Source organism: Nerophis lumbriciformis, linkage group LG35 (genome assembly GCF_033978685.3).
Source record: "Nerophis lumbriciformis linkage group LG35, RoL_Nlum_v2.1, whole genome shotgun sequence".
NCBI classification, from domain to species: domain Eukaryota; kingdom Metazoa; phylum Chordata; class Actinopteri; order Syngnathiformes; family Syngnathidae; genus Nerophis; species Nerophis lumbriciformis.
In genome coordinates this window covers 7,198,530-7,225,404 of record NC_084582.2, presented here as the reverse complement: position 1 = coordinate 7,225,404, position 26,875 = coordinate 7,198,530, and the positions used below count along the sequence as shown (strand labels likewise).

The 26,875-nt window shown below is 39.4% G+C and overlaps 2 protein-coding genes across 2 annotated transcripts in view; both read right to left on the bottom strand.

Moving 5' to 3' along the window:
• Positions 1-3,441: 3,441 nt before the first annotated feature.
• ddx41 (DEAD (Asp-Glu-Ala-Asp) box polypeptide 41) lies at positions 3,442-20,343 on the bottom strand. Its single transcript, XM_061927868.2, has 17 exons — positions 20,198-20,343; positions 14,419-14,514; positions 14,180-14,330; positions 14,011-14,085; positions 12,578-12,638; positions 12,363-12,499; positions 12,209-12,281; positions 11,746-11,899; positions 11,515-11,651; positions 11,187-11,349; positions 6,896-7,027; positions 6,737-6,808; positions 6,555-6,651; positions 6,242-6,391; positions 5,279-5,350; positions 3,863-3,973; positions 3,442-3,790 (listed from the first exon to the last, which is right to left on the bottom strand). The coding sequence occupies exons 1-17, from the start codon at positions 20,222-20,224 to the stop codon at positions 3,654-3,656; spliced, it is 1,845 nt and encodes a 614-aa protein (XP_061783852.1). The 5' UTR covers positions 20,225-20,343; the 3' UTR covers positions 3,442-3,653.
• A 3,317-nt stretch (positions 20,344-23,660) lies between these two features.
• The window catches only part of fam193b (family with sequence similarity 193 member B), a 39,925-nt gene continuing 36,710 nt past the window's right edge, over positions 23,661-26,875 (bottom strand). The window contains exon 10 of the mRNA XM_061927981.2: positions 23,661-24,104. Coding sequence (XP_061783965.2) covers positions 24,008-24,104 — 97 coding nt within the window. The 3' untranslated portion in view covers positions 23,661-24,007. The remainder of the gene's footprint in view (positions 24,105-26,875) is intronic.

The window sequence follows — 26,875 nt, the reverse complement described above, 5'->3', positions numbered from 1 at the left end:
TTAAATGTAAATTAGAATCATCAAAACAAGTGAGCCTTGGAGGAGATGTATGCTATATTAGGAGAAATTCTAGTCCAACTTGATAATTACAGTATTTCTACAACAAGGTATCTAACGGTGGGTGGCCAAATAGGTTTTTACATTCCTGCATATATTGTATAAATGGTCATCCACTTACATACATGGCTCTCTCAATTAAACACTGTTGGTATAATCTCCCTACTAAATTATGCCCCATTACAAAGTAGTCTGTTTTCCTGAGTATCATTTTGCGTTATCAAGTACCCAAACAAAGAATCACACAAACTCAGTCTCTGTTAAGAACAGATCGTCGTCGTTTTAGAGTTGGGATCCTATAGGCCAGGGGTCGGCAACCTTTACCAGTCAAAGAGCCATTTTGACCAGTTTCGCAAATTATAGAAAAATAATGGGAGCCGCATACATTTTTTTAAATTTTAAATGAAATAACACTGCATACAAAGTTTTTTTCTTGCTTTGTGCTATGTATAAACCAGGGGTCTCAGACACGCTGCCCACACCTTTATGTGGAATTTGAAAGCTGGTGCGGCACGCAGGTTTTAAATGAATGGCGCTTGTCAGCGTCATGCGTGCCGTGATGGTACAGCATATAGCACCCACTACAACCAGCGTGCCTGATCAGCCTCACGTTGTGTGGTGTTTCCGCTTGCCCACGTAGGTGAAAAGCAAGGCATACTTGGTCAACAACCACACAGGTTACACTGACGGTGGCGGTATAAAAAAAAAATTATAACACTCTTACTAAAAATGCGCCACACTGTGAACCCACACCAAACAAGAATGACAAACACATTTCGGGAGAACATCTGCACCGTAACACAACATAAACACAACAGGACAAATACCCAGAATCCCATGCAGCCCTAACTCTTCCGGGCTATATTATACACCCCCGCTACCAAACCCCGCCCACCTCAACCGACGCACAGAGGGGGGGGGGGGCTTTGGTGGTAGCAGGGGTGTATAATGTAGCCCGGAAGAGTCAGGGCTGCATGGGATTCTGGGTGTTTGTTCTGTTGTGTTTATGTTGTGTTAAGGTGCAGATGTTCTCCCGAAATGTGTTTGTCATTCTTGTTTGGTTTTGGTTCAAAGTGTGGCGCATTATTAGTAAGAGTGTTAAAGTTGTTTCATATGGTCACCGTCAGTGTAACCTGTGTGGCTGTTGACAAAGTATGCCTTGCTGTTACGTATGTGTGTAAGCAGAAGATGTATATTGTATAACAAGTGTTGGGCTGATACTCTGTTAATACAAATTGTAGAGAGCGCTAAATATTGTACCATCGTGGCACACCCTTATTATAGCTGTAAGGGTGAAAATCGGTGAATATTAATCTCGGGAGTTTTCTGTGAGAGGTACTGAAATCCGGAAGTCTCACGGGAAATTGGGGGGTTCAGCAAGTGAGCTGCTGAGCCGCATCAGAGTGAACAAAGAGCCGCATGCGGCTCCGGAGACGCGGGTTGCCGACCCCTGCTATAGGCAGACTCCAGCCAAGGAATCAATCTTTATTTCAAGTGTATGATTAGTTTATTTGTTCATAAAATGCACCTCTGTTTTGTGTCAGAGGAGGCTCTATCAAGCACAGTGCTGGCTATGAGCTGTTTAAGTGATGAGGCGTTCAAGCACACTGTTTGGCAAATAGGCTTTCAGACAGTCTTTGGCTACCTGTAAATGCACATTAACGTCACTAGTGGGCCTACAGTTGTTGCAGTTGACTGACATTAGATTCATGCTAAAAAATGTATAACTATTTTAAAATTGTTAAAAAGAAAGGAAGGTGAAGAAGGCAGTAAATGAATGACAACAAACATGATGTATTAAAATCTTTCTGATCAATGCAATTTGTTAGGCACAAAAAACACCACACCAACCATCTAACCGTAATGTTGTGGTTTTTTGAAATGTGCTTAACTTTTATAATCAATGTTTTTTTAAGTATATTTCTTATGAGTGGTACGCCCTATGATGTCAAAGCACAAGTGTATCAGCAAAACAGAATAAATGTACTTTCTCACTTTGAGGCAAGGCTGATTTAAAAATGCTTGCATTCTACAAATTACCTCATGTGTCTGTATTTTCTCGCTGACATGTAATCCATTAGGAAAGAAAATAAATAGATGTGTCTGAACCAGCTCGGAATAAATTAGTGGCTGTAGCTGCTGCTCAAACATTTCTGCTGATTTCTGCCGAATTTATAATGCACTGCTTTTTTACAGCAAGCTGCTAGTTTTGCTTCTGGTGTTTTCTTTAAAAGTATAAACAGGCCACTATATTAGATACACATGCAAAACAAAATGATACTCAAATTCAATTGACATTGTCAATTTAGCAATGTTTATCAATGTGGAGTTTGCAGGGGTGTAGTTTAGAACTGCGTCATACTTGCCTGTGTTGTTAACATTTTGTGAACCATTAACTAAATAAGGGATGGAGGAAATCCAAATAGATTATTACACAAAGCACCTCTCATCCTGATTTCCACACAACTATACTACCAGGGATGATTGTGTACCCACATGACGACAGATCAGCCGCCATGGGAAAGCTCTTACCGGTTGTCTACGTTAAAAGTTATTATCCTTCCATCACGCTATTTCCAAGAAAGCCCCTCCGTTTGACTTAGCAGGATCCTTCTGTAAACACAGTGGCATGGTAAACATCACATAGAGTACACCAACTTCTTATCACCGTTTTATGGCTTAAAGAGGTAAGATTCAAGCATAAGAATTAGAGAAGTGACATGTCAGGAGTTGGAGCTTCCTCTATGTGCTATCTAGATTGCACGTACCCCACAATATACAGGATGCTATAACCTTGACCTGGTTAAAGGCAGTAAAGGTCCGGTCTAGCTGAGATGTTTCCCCATTGTGTGTGAAACAGGGAAACAACGTCTTTAGGACAGAAGGAACTTTGCAGACATTAATATATACTAACACCAACACTGAACACATTGTTCTTAATTGCATGGAATAAACTTAATTACCTTATTTAGTGACATGAGAGTCCAAATAGTAGAAACAGCTTTCAGCTAGATGCACCCCTGCAAGGTAAAATCACAATAATGGACATTTTGTTAAAGTCTCACTTAGAGTGTAAACCAAAACAAACCATTATTGTTGTATAGATTTAGCTCGGATCATAATAATTAAAATTTCCCATGCTGCTCACCTCCCGTCCCTATGGAGTTTCAACCCATTATTGAGAAACACTGCATTAGATGGAGCAAGATTGTTAGTACAGTACATTGAAAATATTTTCAAAACAACTTACTCCAAACTTTGGTTTGCTCGGTGATGAAACACAAAAAGGATAAAGTGACATGTATTGACTTGATGATGTGAAGACATTTTGCTTGATCAGCGTCTGTTGCAGAGAAGAGATGATACACCCAAAGTAGAATGCCCTTTGTTTTCTCAAAAAAGATACGGTAAATTTATTTACAATCAGCAGTGTGTAAAATATGTTACAAAGTCTTGACGTTGAAAAAATGACGACAGAGCTGGGCTGAAGGTTCAGATCTACTTCCTGGTATGGCTGGTAGCACAAACACACACACATCAGGACACAGAACAGAACCTCAGTTTTTGGTGGAGAATCGTTCTTTTCACAAAGACACTTAGAAGTCCATGGAGCTATGAGCCAAGTAATCTTTCCGCCCGATATTGGTGACCTGCTTGGTCTGCATGGCCTCCAACTTGGGACAGTCCGTAATACGATGACCAAGACCACCACAAAATGTACAGCCCCTCTCCCCTGTAAAAACACAAGAATCCTGTGTTAAGACAACCATTGTCAAACACTCCACCATGACTTTAAATGGCTCACCTCCAATATCAAGCATGGTTTCATCTCCTGACTGGAGCACTTGGAGTACTGGTGGGACTTTTTGCTTGGCTTCAATGAGAAGGGCCTTCAAATCCATCAACACTGACTCATCTGTGAGGGGAAACATACATGGATTACTGCCATTATCATCCAATGATATTGCCTATAATAGTTTTATACAGTTATGCCCAAAGTTAGTATGGCCAAATTAAGAATTTTTGTTGAGTTGGTATATTCTGACTTGAAAGTGGCAAAAGGCCAACATTGAACAAAATTATACTATTTGCTATTTATGTCAAAATGTAATAATGAATGAAGATAGTAAACCATACTTGCCAACCTTGAGACCTCCGATTTCGGGAGGTGGGGGCGTGGTCGGGGGTGGGGGGGGCGTGGTTGGGGGCGTGGTTAAGAGGGGAGGAGTATATTGACAGCTAGAATTCACCAAGTCAAGTATTTCATATATATATATATATATATATATATATATATAAATATATATATATATATATATATATATATATATATACATACACGTATATATATATATATATATATATATATATATATATATATATATATATATATATATATATATACACACGTATATATATATATATATATATATATATATATATACACATACATCCTGAAAATATGCAAACAAAACTGTGTTTGGATAATTGATACTTCAAACTTGCATAAATAAATATTAAGGAATATAACATAACTTGGCTTCTGAGAGCTTCAAAATGTAGTGAATAAAATGCTAAAGTTGTTGATAAACAAGCAATTATTTTAATAATTAAATATGGTCATTTTAAATGAATTATTATGATAATTTAAAATTAATTATTTCAAATATGTTTATTTTAATGTAAAATTCTATGGCTGGATGTAATAAGGAGTCAAAAAAAATAAAAATTAAAATACAATTAATTTTGATGTTTTTAGCAAAATATAGTAAAAATTTATTTAGTTGTTGTTTTTTTTAATTAGTAAATATCTATTTATTTTTAGGTAAGATAAACATAATAATACAATGTATCTCTAGTCTAAATGATTTAGTTCTTGTCACCCTGTTGTCCTCCCGTAGTGAAAAAAGGCTGTCCTCACTCAGGTCCGCATGGAGGCCATGCCCCCTCCAGCTCCTGTTGAAAATCGGGGGAATATTTGTCCCGGGAGGTTTTCGGGAGAGGCGCTGAATTTCGGGAGTCTCCCGGAAAATTCGGGAGGGTTGGCAAGTATGTAGTAAACCTACTTTTTTGTAATCAACGTCTTAGTCGTTTGATATTTTCTTGTACAATATCCAGTTAAAAGATACCAAATCAGCAATTTTTATATTTAAACTTCAAACTTGGCCTGAGGATGAAATATTTTTTTAAATGTTGTTTCATTATCGGTGCTCTTCCTTACCACAGCCTTTATTGATGAATGTTGTAGCGATACCAGTTTGACCAGATCGTCCTGTTCTTCCAATTCTGTGGACTGAAAACACACAGAAATAGTTTAAGGGTTACATTTACGGCAAATAGGATTAATACATTTTGCAATGTTGAATTGAAAGTCTAAACATCTAAGATGCTAATTTTTGCTCAGACAGTCAAAGGTAAAAAAAAATTATAATCATGGCAATTTTGTAAATGGACATTTTGGAACCCCTTTTGTCTAAGCTGCTTCTGGAGAGACTGCATGGCTGCCAGATTCGGTCCGCCGAGATGGATTATGATATAGGACCTGCTATACATGTTTCATTTATGATGAATATTTAAAACCCTCTTCGATCTTACATACTATGTCCTAGAGGCTATTTGAAGAAATGTCCACTTTGGTCCAGATTTAGCACATAAGTCATGGTTTGTTCTCACATAAATCCAACCGTCAACATTAACAGGAAGCGTATTCTAATGTTATTTAGGATGCACTATAAGGGCAAAAGTATTGGGGCAGCTAGACATTACATCTACTAGAAGAAAGAAGAAAAGAAAAGTAAGAGTTTCTTTGTAGCTATAAAAAAAATGTTCCACTCTTCTAGGAAAAAAAGGACTTTGTGATGTTTGAGAAATGTTGTACTTTTTGAGGTCAGATGTCACCAACTCTGTTTATTTAATCCAACGCAGTTTGCTGCACCAGAAAATGGGCATTTCAAAATGATTGATTGAGGGGAAATAAAAAGGTTGAACCAACTCTTGCATTACCTGATTAAGAAGTCGTACATAAAACCTAACCAAGATACTGTGGCAGTGTGAAGAGACACCCAACGTTGTCTAAATAATTGGAACAATTTCCCTTGTGGATCATTACAGTTTGTCTAAGTCTACAGTGATGCACACTTTCAACGCAACAAAGCACAATCATAAACACACACTATTATCTCACCATAGTTTTCAATCTCCTCAGGCATGTCATAGTTGACTACATGCTGGATGGCTGGGAAATCCAAACCCTTGGAGGCCACATCTGTGGCCACGAGGACGTCTTTCTTGCCTTCTTTGAATGCTTCTATGGCTTTTGTTCTTTCCTCTTGGTCTACAATAGAAGAGAGCATTTGAAGTTACCTTGAACACGTCAAAAAAACATTGAACACAATTCCCCTGAGCGCCTGCTGTGACAGATACAATATTGACATCTAGTGGTAATGATGTGAAGCTGCAGGCACCGTTTTAGATTTTGTAATAAACACTGTGTATACCTTTTCCTCCATGGATGGCCACAGCCTCCACACCTTTCAGTAGCAGATACTCATGGATGGCATCTACATCAGCTTTTTTCTCAGCAAATATCAAAACCTGTTGAAATGAAAAGGAGTTTGACTTTTACCAAATGTGAATTCATTTCATGTGTGTCAGAGCAGTACGGCGATATGGTACTGACAGGAGGTGTCGTTTTCTGCAGACACTCTAACAGATACACCATCTTTGCCTCCTCTTTGACGTATTCCACTTCCTATTGGTACAAACAAATCAAGAATCAGGGTCAACTCTAATTTAAAAGGTTAGTGTTGATTGAATGCTGACATGACGATGCACAAACCTGTATGACATCCAAGCTGGCAGCACCGGCTCTACCCACGTTAATTGTGATAGGTTTGACCAGAGCACTCTTGGCAAAATTCTGGATCTTCTTGGGCATGGTTGCACTGAAAAGCAAGGTTTGCCTTTGACCCTAGAGGAAGAATACATTTTAACACTTAATTTCCAGCTATTTCAGCGCGTTACAGACGCAGTGGCTCCATTAGATTTGTATTCAATTGGAATACTAACAAATTATATATTTCATGTGATTTCTAGGGCTGCAGCAATAGATTATTTTTATTAATCGGGTAATCTTTTGATTAGTTTGTTCAATTAATCGAGTAATAGATAAAACACTTTATAGCCTGAATGCATATTTTAGTAAAAATAGTTTGAATAACACATTATCTGCTTGCTATATAACCTTCATTTATTTCCCTTATAAACCCACATCCTCAACATTGAAATTACACTTTTGTGGGCATTAAGTTTGTGCAATATAGACTATATGGTATATGAATGATATAAATTTGGCTGACAATATACATTTAATTGAGTAATAGCTAAACAGGCTACACTACAGACAGTAGGAGGATACAATAAGCCAAGTTAACGGTTGGGCAGATCGATACAAATATCAACAGTAATGATACCAAGTATAATATCAGCGTATGATCAATACAATGATTTTAGATCGATATTATTTATTGTTACAAAATAATTTTTTTGTCGTTTTTGTTATTGTTTACAAACAAAGGAAATAAGCCCGTCATCACAGATGGGCAGAAAATAATATTTGTTTGATATTGTTACATCCTGTGTTTTATCATCAAAAACTAATGTAAAGTATCAAACAACAGAAGAGTAAGTGCTTAGTACATTTTAACAGAAGTGTAGATAGAACAGTGTGACAACAATAATAATAATAATAACTGGGATTTATATAGCGCTTTTCTAAGTACCCAAAGTCGCTTTACATGTAGAACACTTCAATCATTCACACCTGGTGGTGGTAAGCTACTTTCATAGTTACAGCTGCCCTGGAGTAGACTGACGGAAGCATGGCTGCAATTTTGCGCCAACGGCCCCTCCGACCACCACCTATCATTCATCATTCAATTCACCAGTGTGAGTGGCACCGGGGGCAAATGGTGAAGTGTCCGGCCCAAGGACACAACGGCAGCGATTTTTGGATGGTAAGAGGCGGGGAGCGAACCTGCAACCCTCAGGTTTCTGGCACGGTTGCTCTACCCACTACGCCATGCCGCCCCACATTTTAACAGAAGTGTAGATAGAACAGTGTGACAACAGAAAGTATCCAGATATTAAGAGCAAATTAGCAAGTAGATTAATAATAGCAGCGTTTCCCCTAATTGATCGTGGCACACTGCCACACCAAAATAAATTTACGTGACAACAAATTAAAGTAGTACAATGTAATCTCGCCTCCAGGAAAAGTCACACAAAGTCTGACGCTCTTTTTAAATGTTATTACCAATCTTATGCCAACAACCGGCCAAATTCCAACACATATTTCCTCCCGTGCACACATGTCCGTTTCCGTGTTTCATTCCCAGACACACAACACTTCCTAATTCTGTGCCAACATGGTGTGTTCACAACTAGGGATGTCCCGATCCAGGTTTTTGCACTTCCGATCTGATACCGATATTGTTTTTGCACTTCCGATCCGATACCGACCGATACCGATACTGACCGATACTGGCCTATCCGAGCATGTATTAAAGTTTAAAGTTATTTAGCCTACTTAGTTGTCAGAATCATGTTGAAAAGGGTTTTAGTACTCTTGATAACAACTAGCCAGCTGAATTAGGGGAGTTTGAATAATACACAATGGTTGGTAACAAGAAACTGACCTGTTTATTCAAGGATAAACACAAAATAGACAAAATTATACATGACAAACAGAAATGGCATCATTGAAACTAGGGCTGGGCGATATGGCCTTTTTTTAATATTGCGATATTTTAAGGCCATATTGCGATACACGATATATATCTCGATATTTTGCCTCAGGCTTGAATGAACACTTGATGCATGTAATCACATCAGTATGATGATTCTATGTGTTTTGATTGATTGATTGAGACTTTTATTAGTAGGTTGCACAGTGAAGTACATATTCCGTACAATTGACCACTAAATGGTAACACCCCAATAAGTTTTTCAACTTGTTTAAGACGGGGTCCACTTAAATTGATTCATGATACAGATATATACTATCAGATATATACTATCATCATAATACAGTCATCACACAAGATAATCACATTGAATTATTTACATTATTTATAATCCAGAGTGTGGAGGGGGGCGCCGGATGTAAGTGTCAAAAAGACAGCCAAAAGAGTTTGATATGAGAATAAATCTAAAGTTAAAATATAGGGTAGAAATGCACCCATTTGCAGGAAATGTAGTCTTGATTTTCAAAATGTTCTTTCAAGGCTTGCATGTCAACATTAAAACATTCTTCTTCATACTGCATTAATATATGCTACTTTTAAACTTTCATGCAGAGAAGGAAATCACAACTAAAAAAATCACTAATTTTTTCATACGGTGTTGATGTGGAAATTTTTGCCTCGGCATTTTGATGGTGTGGACGTGTGGCACCGAATTGAGATAAGCGTCTCGACAGACGTTACAATATTTGAACAATGATGACGAAAACTGTTTTCTCTGTCGTGTCCGTGTGTCGAAAATTGTTATGCGCTTATTTTTTTATTTGATTTTGTGCGTGGCATATAATTGCTATGCGCAGAGGACGTTTGAGCAGTGCGCAATTGCACAAGCGCGCACCTTAGAGAGAACGTTGGTCACACGGCTGCGCTAGCATCACAGCTAACGTTAGCCATGCTGCTACCTCTCTGCTGGGAGAGGACGTATACGTATGTGACGTATGACGTGACAGTATGTGACGTATGATGTGACAGTATGTGACGTGTGTAAGAAGGTGCGCTTGCTGTCTGTGAGAGGGAGACACAGAAAAGAGTGAGAAGAGCCTGTCGTGTAATGCCAGCAGCTAAAAGCAACTGCGTGAGAATCCACAGACCTGTGGATGTGTTGAAGGTGTGCTGGAAAATGCGGAACGGAAATTAGGGAGCAGCAGAAAAGTGGAATGTATTATTTAAATAGGTGCGTTGGAAAACACAGAGCGGAGTTTTTTTTAACTGGATCTGGATCTGCATTTTCCCATGCCTTGCAGATACGCACTTTTTGGCAAATATCGGCGGCCGATCCGATCCAAATATCGGATCGGGACATCCCTATTCACAACTATGGGAACAATAAACATCAATAGTACACGAATGCAACATTAACACCAGCAGGTAGTAACAGTATGGAGACATGTAGCCTAATATTTGCGCACTACAACTGACCACCAGAACAGCACTGACGAAACCAGATGTGATGACGTAGGCAATATGCACGGGATTGTCTGGAGCTCAGGCAGCATGTCTGCAATGTGGACGTACTGTAATACATCCGAGATATATGCAGTGTCCTTCCAGTTAGTCCTTTCAAGTTACCGGAAGTAGAATTGCAAAAGCAACGTTTGTATATTTTAAACTGTTTATACTAACAAAACCGTACTATGATGTTTGTAGAAGTGTTTTCATGCATATTTGTACGTGCTATCGCAAAGTAATGAAGCGGGCGTCGTTTGCATTAGCTAATCTGCTAACATGTTTACGAGTGCCTGTATTAGTATTATTAACTTACAACTGCATTATTTTTGTATTGTTTCAGTTTTACAAATTCCTTGTAAATTCACCAAGACATCGCCGTGGAACTATTTAGTCTGTTTAGCTGATTGGAAAGCGAGTTTCAGCAGCTAGGGGGTCCATGACAATGACTTTAGTTTTGTTTCGGCAACCGTTTTACTGCCGTGTTACAGACACCTTTTGGAAACGATTAAGGTATTTATTTACAAAATATTTGTGGAAATAACTTATTTCTCAACATATGCATCTGTGGCTTATAGGCAGATGCAGCTAAAATATGGAAAAATATTATTTTTCCCTAAGATTTTGTGGGTGCGGCTTACAACCCCGGTGCGTTCTGTAGTCGACAATACGGTAAGTGTATTTTTGATTCCTAAAAAAGTATGCAAATTATATGGTGACCACACCCCTAGCCATACCACCACCGCCATCTCAGCAATCAAGGGAAAACCCTTAATAGTTTCGTGAAAATAATACAAACGTAAATGAGGCGATATGTAACCAAAAGGTTGAAACTTATATATTGTGCTAAGTAAATATACCAATAACAGAAGAGGGCATTACCTTGAAATAGGAAAAGATGGTCCTGATGTCCTCCTCAAAGCCCATGTCAATCATCCTGTCAGCCTCATCTAATGACAAGTAGCGACAGATGTCCAGACTCACCATCTTCTTCTGTAACAAGTCCATGAGACGACCGGGTGTGGCGACCATCATGTGAACACCACTGCAAACATGGAGACGCACAAGGTCTGACTGCATGCAGCTGAATCTCATTATATGCTCAATCACAAAGTAACCAAACCTTACTAATATATTCGAAAACTAAAGGTTTCTTCTTCTGGGGTTTTGAATAAAAAACAAGTGACCTCCTACTGCTTCTTACACTTACTGTTTCACAACCTCCATTTGCTCCTTGACGGACATCCCTCCGATGCAGAGAGCCGTTCGAAGCTGAGGGGCTCCCTCCTCCTCTAGCAACTTGCAATAGTATTCAATGATGCCGTGTGTCTGTCTTGCGAGCTCTCGCTGGGAAAAAGGGAGAGGTTTAACAATTATTTAGCGCTGTATGAAAAGTCATTTAAACCAATGAACTCAATAAGATACAGAGGCTATGTCTTACTGAAGGACAGATGATGAGTCCATACGGACCCTCTCTCTTAAAGAAGGGCAGCCTCTTCTCCTGCTCCAGAGAAAACATGATGATGGGCAACGTGAAGACCAACGTTTTGCCCGAGCCAGTGAAGGCGATGCCGATCATGTCACGACCTGACAGACTACAAGCACAGTAATTTCATTGATGTGTGCAGTAATTACACACAGTTGTAAATGTGTCCTGAGTGATCCAGGCCTACATTGATGAGTCATGTTAAGAAACCTTTACAAAGAAAATATGGCGCAATTTTGATTTACAACGTCATAGAGAAATTACGTCAACAATGTGTTTATTAATGTTGAAAAATTCCACCATGCCAAACTTCAGCTACAATAGAATGAACGGACTGTAAAATGTACATGTTTCCCTAACGAACTGAATGGTAATTAAAGAAAATACTTTTCATTCTAACTGTGCAAAGCTCACTTACACTGTCGGGATTCCTTGAATTTGAATCGGTGTCGGATGTACGATTCCTTTCTTCTTCAAACCTTTTAGAATAGCTGTAAATAAACATAGATTTGTTGGCAGACAGTATCTTTAAGGTTTTTTTTGTGTGTGTGAACCAGCAAATGAAGTCAAACCTGGGGGTAACTTCATCTCTCTGAAGCTTTTTATTGGAGGAGGGATGCCGTCTCCGTCAACCAGGATGTGAAACTTCTTTCTGACACGCTCATTTCTGGTCTCTGGCATATTCAGGATGTACCGAGGAGCCTTCCAGCTACAAAGAACCGTCAGGATTTAACACAAGCTACACACTTTGGTAAATGTATAACGAATTAACAAATAAAAAGCATACCTTGTTTTGATTGGATCATCATATATGATACCCTTGGCCATTTCCTTCACAGACATCAAAGCTAGTAGAGAAATGGATGTGTTGTCAGTATTGAGAATTTAGCTTGTTTAAAGGGGAACATTATCACAATTTCAGAATTGTTAAAACCATTAAAAATCAGTTCCCAGTGGCTTATTATATTTTTCGAAGTTTTTTTCAAAATTTTACCCATCACGCAATATCCCTAAAAAAAGCTTCAAAGTGCCTGATTTTAACCACCCGTCCATTTTCCTGTGACGTCACATAGTGAAGCCAACACAAACAAACATGGCGGAAAGAACAGCAAGCTATAGCGACATTAGCTCGGATTCAGACTCGGATTTCAGCGGCTTAAGCGATTCAACAGATTACGAATGTATTGAAACGGATGGTTGTAGTGTGGAGGCAGGTAGCGAAAACGAAATTGAAGAAGACACTGAAGCTATTGAGCCATATCGGTTTGAACCGTATGCAAGCGAAACCGACGAAAACGACACGACAGCCAGCGACACGGGAGAAAGCGAGGACGAATTCGGCGATCGCCTTCTAACCAACGATTGGTATGTGTTTGTTTGGCATTAAAGGAAACTAACAACTATGAACTAGGTTTACAGCATATGAAATACATTTGGCAACAACATGCACTTTGAGAGTGCAGACAGCCCAATTTTCATCAATTAATATATTCTGTAGACATACCCTCATGTCAGCAGGCCAGGGAAGCTAGGGTCGATATTCTTCTCTTGATCATCTTCGGGACGGTGTGAGCCAAGACATCCAGGGGGTTTAGCTCGCTCGTCTGCGGGAACAAACTGCCGCCATTGCTTGACGTGCTACCGAGGTCCTTTGTCCCCGAATTGCTCACACACTCAGGCAGATTCAATGGGGGTCTGGCGGCAGATTTCTTTGACTTTATCATTGGAAATGCATCTGCTTTGAGTGTCGCAGGATATCCACACATTCTTGCCATCTCTGTCGTAGCATAGCTTTCGTCGGTAAAGTGTGCGGAACAAACGTCCAATTTCTTGCCACTTTCGCATCTTTGGGCCACTGGTGCAACTTGAATCCGTCCCTGTTCGTGTTGTTACACCCTCCGGCAACACACCGACGAGGCATGATGTCTCCAAGGTACGGAAAACAGTCAAAAAAACGGAAAATAACAGAGCTGATTTGACTCGGTGTTTGAGAAAATGGCGGATTGCTTCCTGATGCGACGTCACATTGTGACGTCATCGCTCCGAGAGCGAATATTAGAAAGGCGTTTAATTCGCCAAAATTCACCCATTTAGAGTTCGGAAATCGGTTTAAAAAATATATGGTCTTTTTTCTGCAACATCAAGGTATATATTGACGCTTACATAGGTCTGGTGATAATGTTCCCCTTTAAATTCTTCACATCAGTAGTGAATTATTACCTCTTCCCTCTGCGACACTTTCAAGAATCTTCTCTTCCTCTTTCAGTTGCTTCTCCTTGGCTGACTCTTTACGTGCTATAAACACAAAACAAAAACACATTTTAGAAAATGTGCAAAGTTTGAAAGAAACGTTCAAAATCCAAGAGTGGATCCGGCTTGAAATGGAGACCTTCTGCTTTTTCCTTGAGGTGCTGATGCTGGTCCAAGAGACTGACATTGGAGCGTGGACCAAGTCCTTCATCCTCATCCCTTTGCTCCTCTCCGCTGTCTCTGTGCTCGTCATCCACCGCTTTACCACGCAGGCGTAACATCTTCTGAACCTGCCATTTGAGCAGCATATGTGTTTGTGATAACTTTCTATTCCAAGTCAAAGTACACACACAAAGACTCGCCAATATGACGACTTACCATTTGTTGTTTTCTGATTTTGACTGGAACATAGGGAACATAGTCATCATCCTCCGAACCCTTTGAGTCAGAACTGTCATCATCTCCATGGGATCGCTGTCGGAAGATAATTAAAACTGGAATTAATACTTACTTTTTGGTTTTGCAAAAGTACACGAAAGAAAAGAAAACACGACTTTTACAGATGACAATGATTGATAATTCTATAGAGCGGTTAAGATACAATATATATAATAAACTGGAATAGTATACCTTTATTCATCTAAATTATAATGTACACAGACTTCATCGCATGCTATGTTAGCTACAAAGAACGAAATATGTCTCACTAAAGCACAATTTCCTAAATGTTAAAGGGGTCATTTAAAACACAAATACAAATAAATGGAGTAGACATCGACAGAATAAAAGAAACCACATTTTTGTGGAATAATAGTTGATGAAAGGAACTGGAAATCTCATAAAAAAATATACAACATAAAGTGCCAAGAAATATTTCAATAATGAATAAAACAATTTCGTTGTGGACCAAAAATCAGTTTGAATGAAGCAATTCCATTGTAGACGAAAAACACTTTATTTTATCTACTATTTGCTAGTGTTGTCGTATCTGAATTAATGCACAGAGATATGGGGAAATAATTAAAAAAGTGCGCTTCATTCACTAACCTTGTCACAAGAAAATGTTTGCTAAAATAATGATATCGAATATTGAAAAAATACAAACCCTTTTATTAAGAGTTTGTCCAACTCAAAACATTCAGATCTCATTATTCCCCCCTCTCCTCTGGTGTACCCCAAGGTTCTGTCCTCGGACCCCTCCTGTTTATCATCTACACCCTCACTCTTGGCAAATTTTTCCGTAAATATATTATTAAATTCCCTTGCTATGCAGATGACACCCAGCTCTACCTGTCCACTGGTTGCCTTCAGGAAATCAGATCCTGGTTTCTCAAACTAAAAAGTGATAAAACTGAACTCCTCCTTATTGGTACAAATTCCACCCTCTCTAAAATAAATGTATTTTCCATCTACATTGACAATTCATCAGTTTCCCCCTCTCCCTAGGTCAAGAGTCTGGGTGTCATCCTGGATAGCACCTCATCATTCAAGTCCCATATCAATAATGTCACTCGGTCAGCATACTTCCATCTACGCAATATCTCTCACCTACGCTCATCTCTTTTCCTCAGCAGTGCTGAATTTCTGGTTCACATCCTGGACTACTGTAATTCTCTACTCTTTGGTTTACCTGACAAGTCCATCCATAAACTACAACTGGTTTAAAACTCCGCTGCCCGTGTCACGACTAGAACCTCCTCCATAAGTCACATAACACCTGTCCTGAAGCAACTCCATTGGCTCCCTATTAAACATCGCATCCATTACAAGATCCTTCTCCTCACATTTAAGGCCATCAACCTAGTGTGTGAATGTGAGTGTGAATGTTGTCTTTCTATCTGTGTTGGCCCTGCGATGAGGTGGCGACTTGTCCAGAGTGTACCCCGCCTTCCGCCCGATTGTAGCTGAGATAGGCTCCAGCGCCCCCGAAGGGAATAAGCGGTAGGAAATGGATGGATGGATGGAACAATCTTGCCCCTCTGTATCTCACCGATCTTCTTCATATCAAGACACCCTCCCGTTCTCTCAGGTCTTCTTCCTCCCTCCAGCTCATCCTCCCACCTACAAGCCTGGTTACCATGGGGTCAGATACTCAGCCCCCCACCTCTGAAACTCTCTGCCCCTGGACATTTGACACTCCTCTTTTATTGCCACCTTCAAATCTCGCCTGAAAACATATCTTTTTAAACTAGTTTACTCATGTTAATCAGTTGCCCGCATGTCACTTCCCATTTGCACTGTTCTTATTATGTATTTATATATATTTTTTTTTTATTGTTTGTCACATGACTGATTGATATTTTAAAGTGAACTTGAGTGCTGAGAAAGGCACCCATTAATAAAATGAATTATTATTATAATTGAATCCAAAATATTAAATTATTCTGTGCATTTGCAAACTGCTAAAATTATACACAAAGCAAACCTTCCCAAGAATGTATCACAATTCTTCTCACAAAAAGAGGAAAAATAAAACATTACAGAAAAATCTTATTTAAAACATGTGTATGCAGGTGCAACACCTACAGCCCTAGCATAGGATAGGATAGTATAGCATAATGTGGAATTAAATTATGGAATGCCATCCATCCATTTTCTACCGCTTATTCCCTTTGGGGTCGCGGGGGGCGCTGGAGCCTATCTCAGCTACAATCGGGCGGAAGGCGGGGTACACCCTGGACAAGTCGCCACCTTATCGCAGGGCCAACACAGATAGACAGACAACATTCACACTCACATCCACACACTAGGGCCAATTTTTTTAGTGTTGCCAATCAACTTATCCCCAGGTGCATGTCTTTGGAAGTGGGAGGAAGCCGGAGTACCCGGAGGGAACCCACGCAGTCACGGGGAGGACATGCAAACTCCACACAGAAAGATCCCGAGCCCGGGATTGAACCCAAGACTACTCAGGACCTTCGTATTGTGAGGCAGATGCACTAACCCCTCTGCCACCGTGAAGATTAAGCAAAATCAAACAATGTACTAATGCAGTGTTTTTCAACCACTGTGCCGCAGCACACTGGTGTACCGTGAGATATTGTTTGGTGTGCCGTGGGAGATCATGTAATTTCACCTAATTGGGTTAAAAATATTTTTTGCAAACCAGTAATTATAATCCGCAAATGTGCTGTTGTCGAGTGTCTGTGCTGTCTATAGATCGGCAGTGTAACCGTGTAATACTCTTCCATATCAGTAGGCGGCAGCAGGTAGCTAATTGCTCTGTGGATGTCGGGAACATGGTTTGTCGTGATCACAATATGCAGACGACAGTGGGAGGCAGTGTACAAGTAAAAAGGTGTCTAAATCTTAAACCAAAAATAAACAAAAGGCAAGTGCCGCTAAGAAAAGGCATTGAAGCTTAGGGATGGCTATGCAAAACGAAGCTAAAACTGAACTGGCTGCAAAGTAAACAAAAACAGAATGCTGGACGACAGCAAAGACTTGCAGCTTGATGGCGTCCACAAAGTACATCTGCACATGACATAATAATCAACATAGGGCTGGGCGATATATCGATATACGCGATATATCGCGGGTTTGTCTCTGTGCGATATAGAAAATGACTACCGGTATATCGTGATATCGAGTATACGTTCTCACGCAGTTGCTTTTAGCTGCGGGCATTACACTACAGGCTCTCCTCCTCTTTCCTGTCTCTCCTTCTCACAGACAGACAAGCGCACCTTCTTACACACGTCACAGACTGTCACGACATACGTCACATACGTATACGCCCTCCCCGAGCAGAGAGGTAGCAGCATGGGTAACGTTAGCTGTGATGCGAGCGCTAATACAAGAAGAATCTGGTAACAAATGGAGGAATAATTAATTCCCCCAAAACACCGCAGGGGGTCCATCGTCTTGGCGATGGTTTGGCTTCAAGTGGGAAGATGTCGAACAGACAACTGTAATTTGTCAAGTGTGGGGCAAAAGCGTTGCTATAAAAAGTAGCATTACTGCTGTAACAAACAGTTCAGGGTGTCCCAAGTTACCGGAGTGTGCTAGGTAAGGAGGAGGAGTTTTGTCCCTCCAGAGTTGCCGTAGGGTTGTGACGTAGTGTGGTTGTGGAAGGAGGTGTGTGATGTTGACATTAAAGAAGCGGTGGCTACCGAACCTGCTCTAATGTCTCCCGTTTATTATTTTATTAGATAAGTACACAGTATAGGCGAACCCAGAACACTCGGCTCCACTGCTAATATGTAGCTTCATTTGAAAAGTCACCCGCTAGACAAGGAAGAGGGTTTACTCCGCACGTCAATATCTCCGTTCGGTGCCACACGTCCACACCATCAAAATGCCGAGGCAAACATTTCCAGATCAACACCGTATGAAAAAAATAGTCATTTTTTTAGTTGTGATTTCCTTCTCTGCATGAAAGTTTAAAAGTAGCATATATTAATGCAGTATGAAGAATAATGTTTTAATGTAGACACATAGAATCATACTGCTGTGATTATATGCATCAAGTGTTCATCCAAGGCTAAGGCAAAATATCGAGATATATATCGTGTATCGCGATGTGGCCTTAAAATATCGCAATATTAAAAAAGGCAATATCTCCCAGCCCTAAATCAACAACAAAATAGGAGCGCAAGACAAAAACGAAAACACTACACACAGGAAAATACCAAAAAACTCAAAATAAGTCACGGCGTGATGTGACAGATTGTGGCAGTACACCTACTTTGAGACAAGAGCGAAAGTGATGCATGGTTGGTTATTATTGAATTGCGAGAATTACTTTTTACTGTCAATATCGGCTGCTGAGTTTCATTTTTTAATGTTTTCTGCTGGTGGTGTGCCTCGAGATTTTTTCAATTAAAAAAATGTGCCTTTGCTCAGAAAAGGTTGAAAAACAGTGTACTAATGTAATGCTGTTTAAAATGATGTTCCAACTAAAACTGTTTAGAATGTAAAAATAGAAAAAATGTGGGAAACATCTGGAAATGTATTGAAATTGAGATGTTATTCATCTAATTCAGTGGTTCTCAAATGGGGGTACGCGTACCCCTGGGGGTACTTGAAGGTATGCCAAGGGGTACGTGAGATTTTTTTTAAATATTCTAAAAATAGCAACAATTCAAAAATCCTTTATAAATATATTTATTGAATAATACTTCAACAAAATATGAATGTAAGTTCATAAACTGAACATCAAATCAAGTAGGCTATTCCATTCATTACCATAAACCCAGAGTTTCCCCCATGCCATGATGGTTTGACCCTCACTAAAATGTCTGTCAAAAAGAACTGTGAAAAGAAATGCAACAATGCAATATTCAGTGTTGACAGCTAGCTTTTTTGTGGACATGTTCCATAAATATTGATGTTAAAGATTTCTTTTTTTGTGAAGAAATGTTTAGAATTAAGTTCATGAATCCAGATGGATCTCTATTACAATCCCCAAAGAGGGCACTTTAAGTTGATGATTACTTCTATGTGTAGAAATCTTTATTTATAATTGAATCACTTCTTTATTTTCCAACAAGTTTTTAGTTATTTGTATATCTTTTTTTCCAAATAGTTCAAGAAAGACCACTACAAATGAGCAATATTTTGCTCTGTTATACAATTTAATAAATCAGAAACTGATGACATAGTGCTGTATTTTACTTCTGTATCTCTTTTTTTCAACCAAAAATGCTTTGCTCTGATTAGGGGGTACTTGAATTAAAAAAAATTCACAGGGGGTACATCACTGAAAAAAGGTTTAGAACCACTGATCTAATTGACTCAACTACCTATGGAATTGAACTGCTGTATATGATGATTTGATGACGGTGTTACAAAATGAGAACATACAGAGAACAGTGTTAGTAATTGCTATGAATTGAAAAAGGGGTAGGATTAAATAAGCTTTGCTTCTTCCTACTTATTTTCGGACATGTTGAAAAGAGAAATGAGAATATGTAAATTATATGACGTTTCACATTGTAAAAATTGAATGCACGTCGTAGCTACGTTCGTAGAACTGTTATATAATTTAAGGTTTTTGAACACACACATATTACACTAAACAGGTCAACATCGTCAAATACTTAGTAAACATGCTTACTCAATACAAGTGTTGCTATATATGCTATTAGCTAGTTAGCTAATGCTAACGTAGCTTGTTCTGTCACCGAAAGAATGAGGGCTTTTAGTTTAAACTTACCTTTTTAAGTCGATTGTCGTCTTCCATTTTAATTTAATTGATATCCTCGTGTGGTGAAGTGTGACATGAAGTGTTTAAACTATCCAGAATTTTACAAAAAAAAATGCATCTATGCCGTACGATTACGAATTAGGGCATTATGGGAAATAAAGTAAGGAAAGCGAAACGGTTCAAACGCAACAAAAAAAAACAGTGAGTGACGTCACACAATGGCAGCGAACGTGCCAAGAAACCAAACGCCACACTTCATTTTATTTTTGCCATAACTGTATCATTTTAATCTTTCGGAACGAAAGATTTTTCACAGTATAAAACGTGATATTTGCTTAATAAAACAAACCAGCCAACATTATCTTGGCTATTATTGGTATAGCATAAATCTGCATTTAAACATTAAGGTTCACATCTCTAATTGGATCAAAACGGATACGCCAGATATAATTATTACAGGTAAAAGCCAGTAAATTAGAATATTTTGAAAAACTTGATTTATTTCAGTAATTGCATTCAAAAGGTGTAACTTGTACATTATATTTATTCATTGCACACAGACTGATGCATTCAAATGTTTATTTCATTTAATTTTGATGATTTGAAGTGGCAACAAATGAAAATCCAAAATTCCGTGTGTCACAAAATTAGAATATTACTTAAGGCTAATACAAAAAAGGGATTTTTAGAAATGTTGGCCAACTGAAAAGTATGAAAATGAAAAATATGAGCATGTACAATACTCAATACTTGGTTGGAGCTCCTTTTGCCTCAATTACTGCGTTAATGCGGCGTGGCATGGAGTCGATGAGTTTCTGGCACTGCTCAGGTGTTATGAGAGCCCAGGTTGCTCTGATAGTGGCCTTCAACTCTTCTGCGTTTTTGGGTCTGGCATTCTGCATCTTCCTTTTCACAATACCCCACAGATTTTCTATGGGGCTAAGGTCAGGGGAGTTGGCGGGCCAATTTAGAACAGAAATGCCATGGTCCGTAAACCAGGCACGGGTAGATTTTGCGCTGTGTGCAGGCGCCAAGTCCTGTTGGAACTTGAAATCTCCATCTCCATAGAGCAGGTCAGCAGCAGGAAGCATGAAGTGCTCTAAAACTTGCTGGTAGACTGCTGCGTTGACCCTGGATCTCAGGAAACAGAGTGGACCGACACCAGCAGATGACATGGCACCCCAAACCATCACTGATGGTGGAAACTTTACACAAGACTTCAGGCAACGTGGATCCTGTGCCTCTCCTGTCTTCCTCCAGACTCTGGGACCTCGATTTCCAAAGGAAATGCAAAATTTGCATGGTTGGGTGATGGTTTGGGGTCAGTGGCCTAGTGGTTAGAGTGTCCGCCCTGAGATCGGTAGGTTGTGAGTTCAAATCCCGGCCGAGTCATACCAAAGACTATAAAAATGGGACCCATTACCTCCCTGCTTGGCACTCAGCATCAAGGGTTGGAATTGGGGGTTAAATCACCAAAATGATTCCCGGGCGCGGCCACCGCTGCTGCCCACTGCTCCCCTCACCTCCCAGGGGGTGATCAAGGGTGATGGGTCAAATGCAGAGAATAATCTCGCCACACCTAGTGGCGAGATTATGGTACTTTAACTTTAACTTTTTTTAACTTGGCGCCTGCACACAGCGCAAAATCTACCCGTGCCTGGTTTACGGACCATGGTATTTCTGTTCTAAATTGGCCCGCCAACTCCCCTGACCTTAGCCCCATAGAAAATCTGTGGGGTATTGTGAAAAGGAAGATGCAGAATGCCAGACCCAAAAACGCAGAAGAGTTGAAGGCCACTATCAGAGCAACCTGGGCTCTCATAACACCTGAGCAGTGCCAGAAACTCATCGACTCCATGCCACGCCGCATTAACGCAGTAATTGAGGCAAAAGGAGCTCCAACCAAGTATTGAGTATTGTACATGCTCATATTTTTCATTTTCATACTTTTCAGTTGGCCAACATTTCTAAAAATCCCTTTTTTGTATTAGCCTTAAGTAATATTCTAATTTTGTGACACACGGAATTTTGGATTTTCATTTGTTGCCACTTCAAATCATCAAAATTAAATGAAATAAACATTTGAATGCATCAGTCTGTGTGCAATGAATAAATATAATGTACAAGTTACACCTTTTGAATGCAATTACTGAAATAAATCAAGTTTTTCAAAATATTCTAATTTACTGGCTCTTACCTGTATATATCTAAGCAGTGGCGGACTGTGCGTTTCCCACCTAGGCCTTCAGTGATGTCCTACTTAGTCCGACTTTAATAAATACCCCTCAAAATACCATAATTTATGTCACCACATGATCACGGCTTGAGAAATGCTATACATTTACGTGGACCCCGACTTAAAACACGTTGAAAAACGTATTCGGGTGTTACCATTTAGTGGTCAATTGTACGGAATATGTACTGGACTGTGCAATCTACTAATAAAAGCTTCAATCAATCAAACAGAAAGACACTTGTGCACTACTGGTCATTGAACCACATTAACAGTGTACAAGACAGGCTACCGGTATGTTTCGGCACATTTAAAACATACCTTACATGGTACTGTCAAAATTTAAATAATTGTAAAGAACATATTAAATGTGGAAAAATGAATAAATAAAATGTTTGAACTTTTTTTTGTGAGTTAAAAAAGTGAGAACCGATGATTTCTCTGTTGGCCGGGTATGGCTCCGGTGCCCCTTCCTGCTTTTCGGAAAATTACAATTTGGGATTGGATTCTCATTTGGGACAAGTGAAAATCCAATCACAGTCACTTTTAGCGTAAGGCTACCTAGATGGGCTACTGTCAACAACTCGTGATCTGATTGGCTATTGCAACTGTCTATTGACTGTCTATCAGGCAGAATTCATACAGCGCTGGCAACAAGCCAGCTCAATTCTGATTGGATAAAAGCTCCAATATAAAAAAACAAGCAACACTGGAGCCTAATAAGACATGAAGAGAATATGATGAATACTTTATGGAAAGTGGATTAAAATGAACTTTTTATTAATCTATGATCATGATTGATGTTAGGCCAGCAGAGAAGGCCTTGCTGGCCTTAACGACACACCACTGTATCTAAGTGATGTCATTGTGGGTGTAGCTTGTGTTAGCATTTTCCTTAGAAGATAATCAACTCTTGGACAAACTGAGGAAAAAGAAAGCACTGTGGTCAACCATCTTTCTGTAGACATATACGGGCTAGCACCTCTACAGATAGAAGAATTTAACATGCATGGGTACTCCATAGGATGCATCCTTAGTCATTTGAAGTGGTGTGTATTTTGCCTAACTTTTTATAGGAGTGTATATTCACGTTCTGTAACTTTTTTTTGGTAACAAATAAACTGGAAGAAGGTCAAGCGTATATACTGAATATATTGCTTTCTGCTTGTGAGTAAACACATGCATTTTGTTTTTTGAGGACTTAAATGACAACTGATAAGTAACAAGATCACAAAGAGCACCAGAAGACATGTAGCACGGTTAAAATGTCAAGATTTCTGATAAAAACATTTATTTCATGTAAGGTAAATGTTTACATACTACATACGTCAGCACATGGATGCAGTGGATCAAACTTGTTTCCGGTCATTTAGTGAACAATGTAATAGTAGCAAAAAATGGGATAGCTGGCCTTGATATTGATCCCTGGCGAACAGGCCACCAGTTGGACTGGTTGGAGTCTTAAACCAGCGTGATGTCGTGAGCGAGGTCCTTCAACTCGGCGAAAGAGACAAGGCCTCGGATCAAACAGCTCTATTGAAAGAGTTCGTGGTGGTGGAAGATGTATTTGCTGGCGCTGGGCCGAGCTATTGAGCTGCATTGGAGGGGACTTTTTTGAGGCTGAAGTTGGACCAATTCACTGCTACCTTCTGGCGGGTTTGTTTTGCCGAATCGAGGCAGAACCTAGAGAGGACAAACACGGTGGCAAGGGTAGAAGAGGCATTGGGAAACATGACATTGTTGGTTAATATTGAGATACAAGACAGAGCTTGTGTACAGTGCAACCTCTAAAGCAGTGGTTCTTAACCTTGTTGGAGGTACCGAACCCCACCAGTTTTATATGCGCATTCACCAAACCCTACTTTAGTGAAAAATAAAATGTTGTATTTTTTCAAATTCAAGACAAAGTTATATGTTTTTGGTAACACTTTAGTATGGGGAACATATTCTAAGTAACAAAGACTTAATTCAGAGTTATTTGGTTAGGGTTAGGGTTAGAGGGTTAGGGTTAGGGTTATAATAAGGCCATGTCGAATAAGGCATTAATAAGTACTCAATAATGACTAGTTAAGAGCCAATATGTTACTAATTTGCATGTTAATAAGCAACTAATTAATGGTGAATATGTTCCCCATACTAAAGTGTTACCATGTTTTTTTACTGGTGCACAAAATGAACCGTGCATGAACATCACCTTGTTCAAAGAACAAAACCAACACAGTGCATAAACTCACAACAAATTACACACCTGCAAATCAGTCTGACTTCTGCTGTTGTCGTATCTGTAATACGCCAATAGGGAGAAGTTTGTATTTACACGATGAGTCGGGTGTGTCTTGACCTCCGCCGAACCCCTGAGCCCGACTCACCAAACCCCTAGGGTTCGATCGAACCCAGGTTAAGAACCACTGCTATAAAGTTTAATGCTTCTTAAATTATGTAACATATCACACGTTTCAGAACAAACATGTCACAGAAGTTTTACAAAATCATACATTTGAAATGGCTCGCAAAAATTGGTGCTTCTAGAGATTATGTCAACAAACAAACGCTAAAGAAGGAGTTTTTTATTATTATGTTAAAACAGTTCTTCCGCAGTTCCCTAACAAACCCTCTAAATCAACCACAGATGAAATGATGTCTTTAAATCCAATAAAGAAGAGGGCAATCTCACATATACTTAATTTACTCTCAGGATTAGAATGCACTTCTATGCTAAGAATCAGAACAGCATGGGAACAAGACCTCCAAACATCAATAGATGATGTAACCTGGGCAAAAATTGAGAAAAGGGTTCACTCATCTTCAATGTGCGCACGACACTCACTGGTCCAATTTAAAGTGATACACCGGGTGCACTTCTCAAAAGCAAAATTAGCAAAAATATTTCCCCATATTAACCCATTATGTGATAGATGTAAACTAGATAACGCAACATTAATACACATGTTTTGGCTTTGTCCGAAGCTAAAGGGGTACTGGAAGTCCATCTTCGAAGCACTCTCCACGGTCTTAACAATTCAAATCGATCCAAACCCTTTAATTTCTGTATTTGGAATCATTCCTGAAGGGATGGAACTACCTGTCGGGGGTCACAAAATAGTTGCCTTTACCACCCCTCCTCGCACGCCGCCTGATATTGTTGAAGTGGAAGGAGGCTGTCCCACCCTTAGTCTCCCACTGGATAAGGGACGTACTAGCAAACTTGAAGCTCGTGAAAATAAGATACCGTATTTTCCGCACCATAAGCCGCCCTGGGTTATAAGCCGCGCCTTCAATGAACGGCATATTTCAAAACTTTGTCCACATATAAGCCGCCCCGTGTTATAAGCCGCATCTAACTGCGCTAAAGGGAATGTCAAAAAAAGAGTCAGATAGGTCAGTCAAACTTTAATAATATATTAAAAACCAGCGTTCTAACAACTCTGTTCACTCCCAAAATGTACGGTAATGTGCAAATGTGCAATCACAAACATAGTAAAATTCAAAATAGTGCAGAGCAATAACATCAACATCAATAACTTAATGTTGCTCGAACGTTAATGTCACAACACACAAAATAAACATAACGCTCACTTTCTGAAGTTATTCTTCATTCATAAATCCCTCGAATTCTTCTCCTTCGGTGTCCGAATTAAAAAGTTGGGTGAATACGGGATCCAAAATGGCCGGCTTATGTTATATTCTCTTGCTGCTGCTCTATTTCCGTGTTCTTCGGCATGACTTATTGCCTTAAGTTTAAATTCTGCGTTATACGCGTGTCGCTTAGTAGGAGCCATTTTGTGGTCTTTACAGATGTAAACACACAAAGGAAATGAAACGTAATACCCGCGCGCTTCTTCTTCTACGGGGGCGGGTGGTTGCTTACCGTAGAAGAAGAAGCGCTTCCTCTTCTACGGGGGCGGGTGCTTACCTTGGCAGTTGCTTACCATAGAAGAAGAAGCGCTTCCTCTTCTACGGGGAAAAAAGATGGCGGCTGTTTACCGTAGTTGCGAGACCGAAACTTTATGAAAATAAATATTTATATTAATCCATATATAAGGCGCACCGGGTTATAAGCCGCACTGTCAGCTTTTGTGAAAATTTTTGGTTTTTAGGCGCGGCTTATAGTGCGGAAAATACGGTACACATTACGGGGCTCTGAAAACAAGTTTTTTAAAGTGTGGAGACCTTTTTTGACTTTTTTTGACCAATCTTCTACACAAGTGCAGGAAGAGCCCTAGATATGTACCTAAATATGGCCTTGTCATGCTGCGTCTACATTATGTTTCAGTTTTCAATTACTTTGTTTTAAGTGCCTTGTACTGAACTTTATTTATTTAATTTTTTTTACTCCGGGTACTTTTGTACTCTTACTTTTGTTTTTTGTTTTTGTTTTGAGTGACAGCAGGGGTAGGGGATGAAGAGGGTTTGAATATGTTGTTAATGTGAAATCAATAAAAAGAACTACTAAA

Coding starts and splice junctions, on each gene's coding strand:
- ddx41 (XM_061927868.2), bottom strand. CDS start 20,224: ATGGAAGACGACAATCGACTTAAAAAG. Junction 7,028..11,186: donor CCATCTTTTCCTATTTCAAG/GTAATGCCCTCT, acceptor TTCTTCCTCTAG/GGTCAAAGGCAAACCTTGCT. Junction 3,974..5,278: donor ATTCATCAATAAAGGCTGTG/GTAAGGAAGAGC, acceptor TTCCCCTCACAG/ATGAGTCAGTGTTGATGGAT.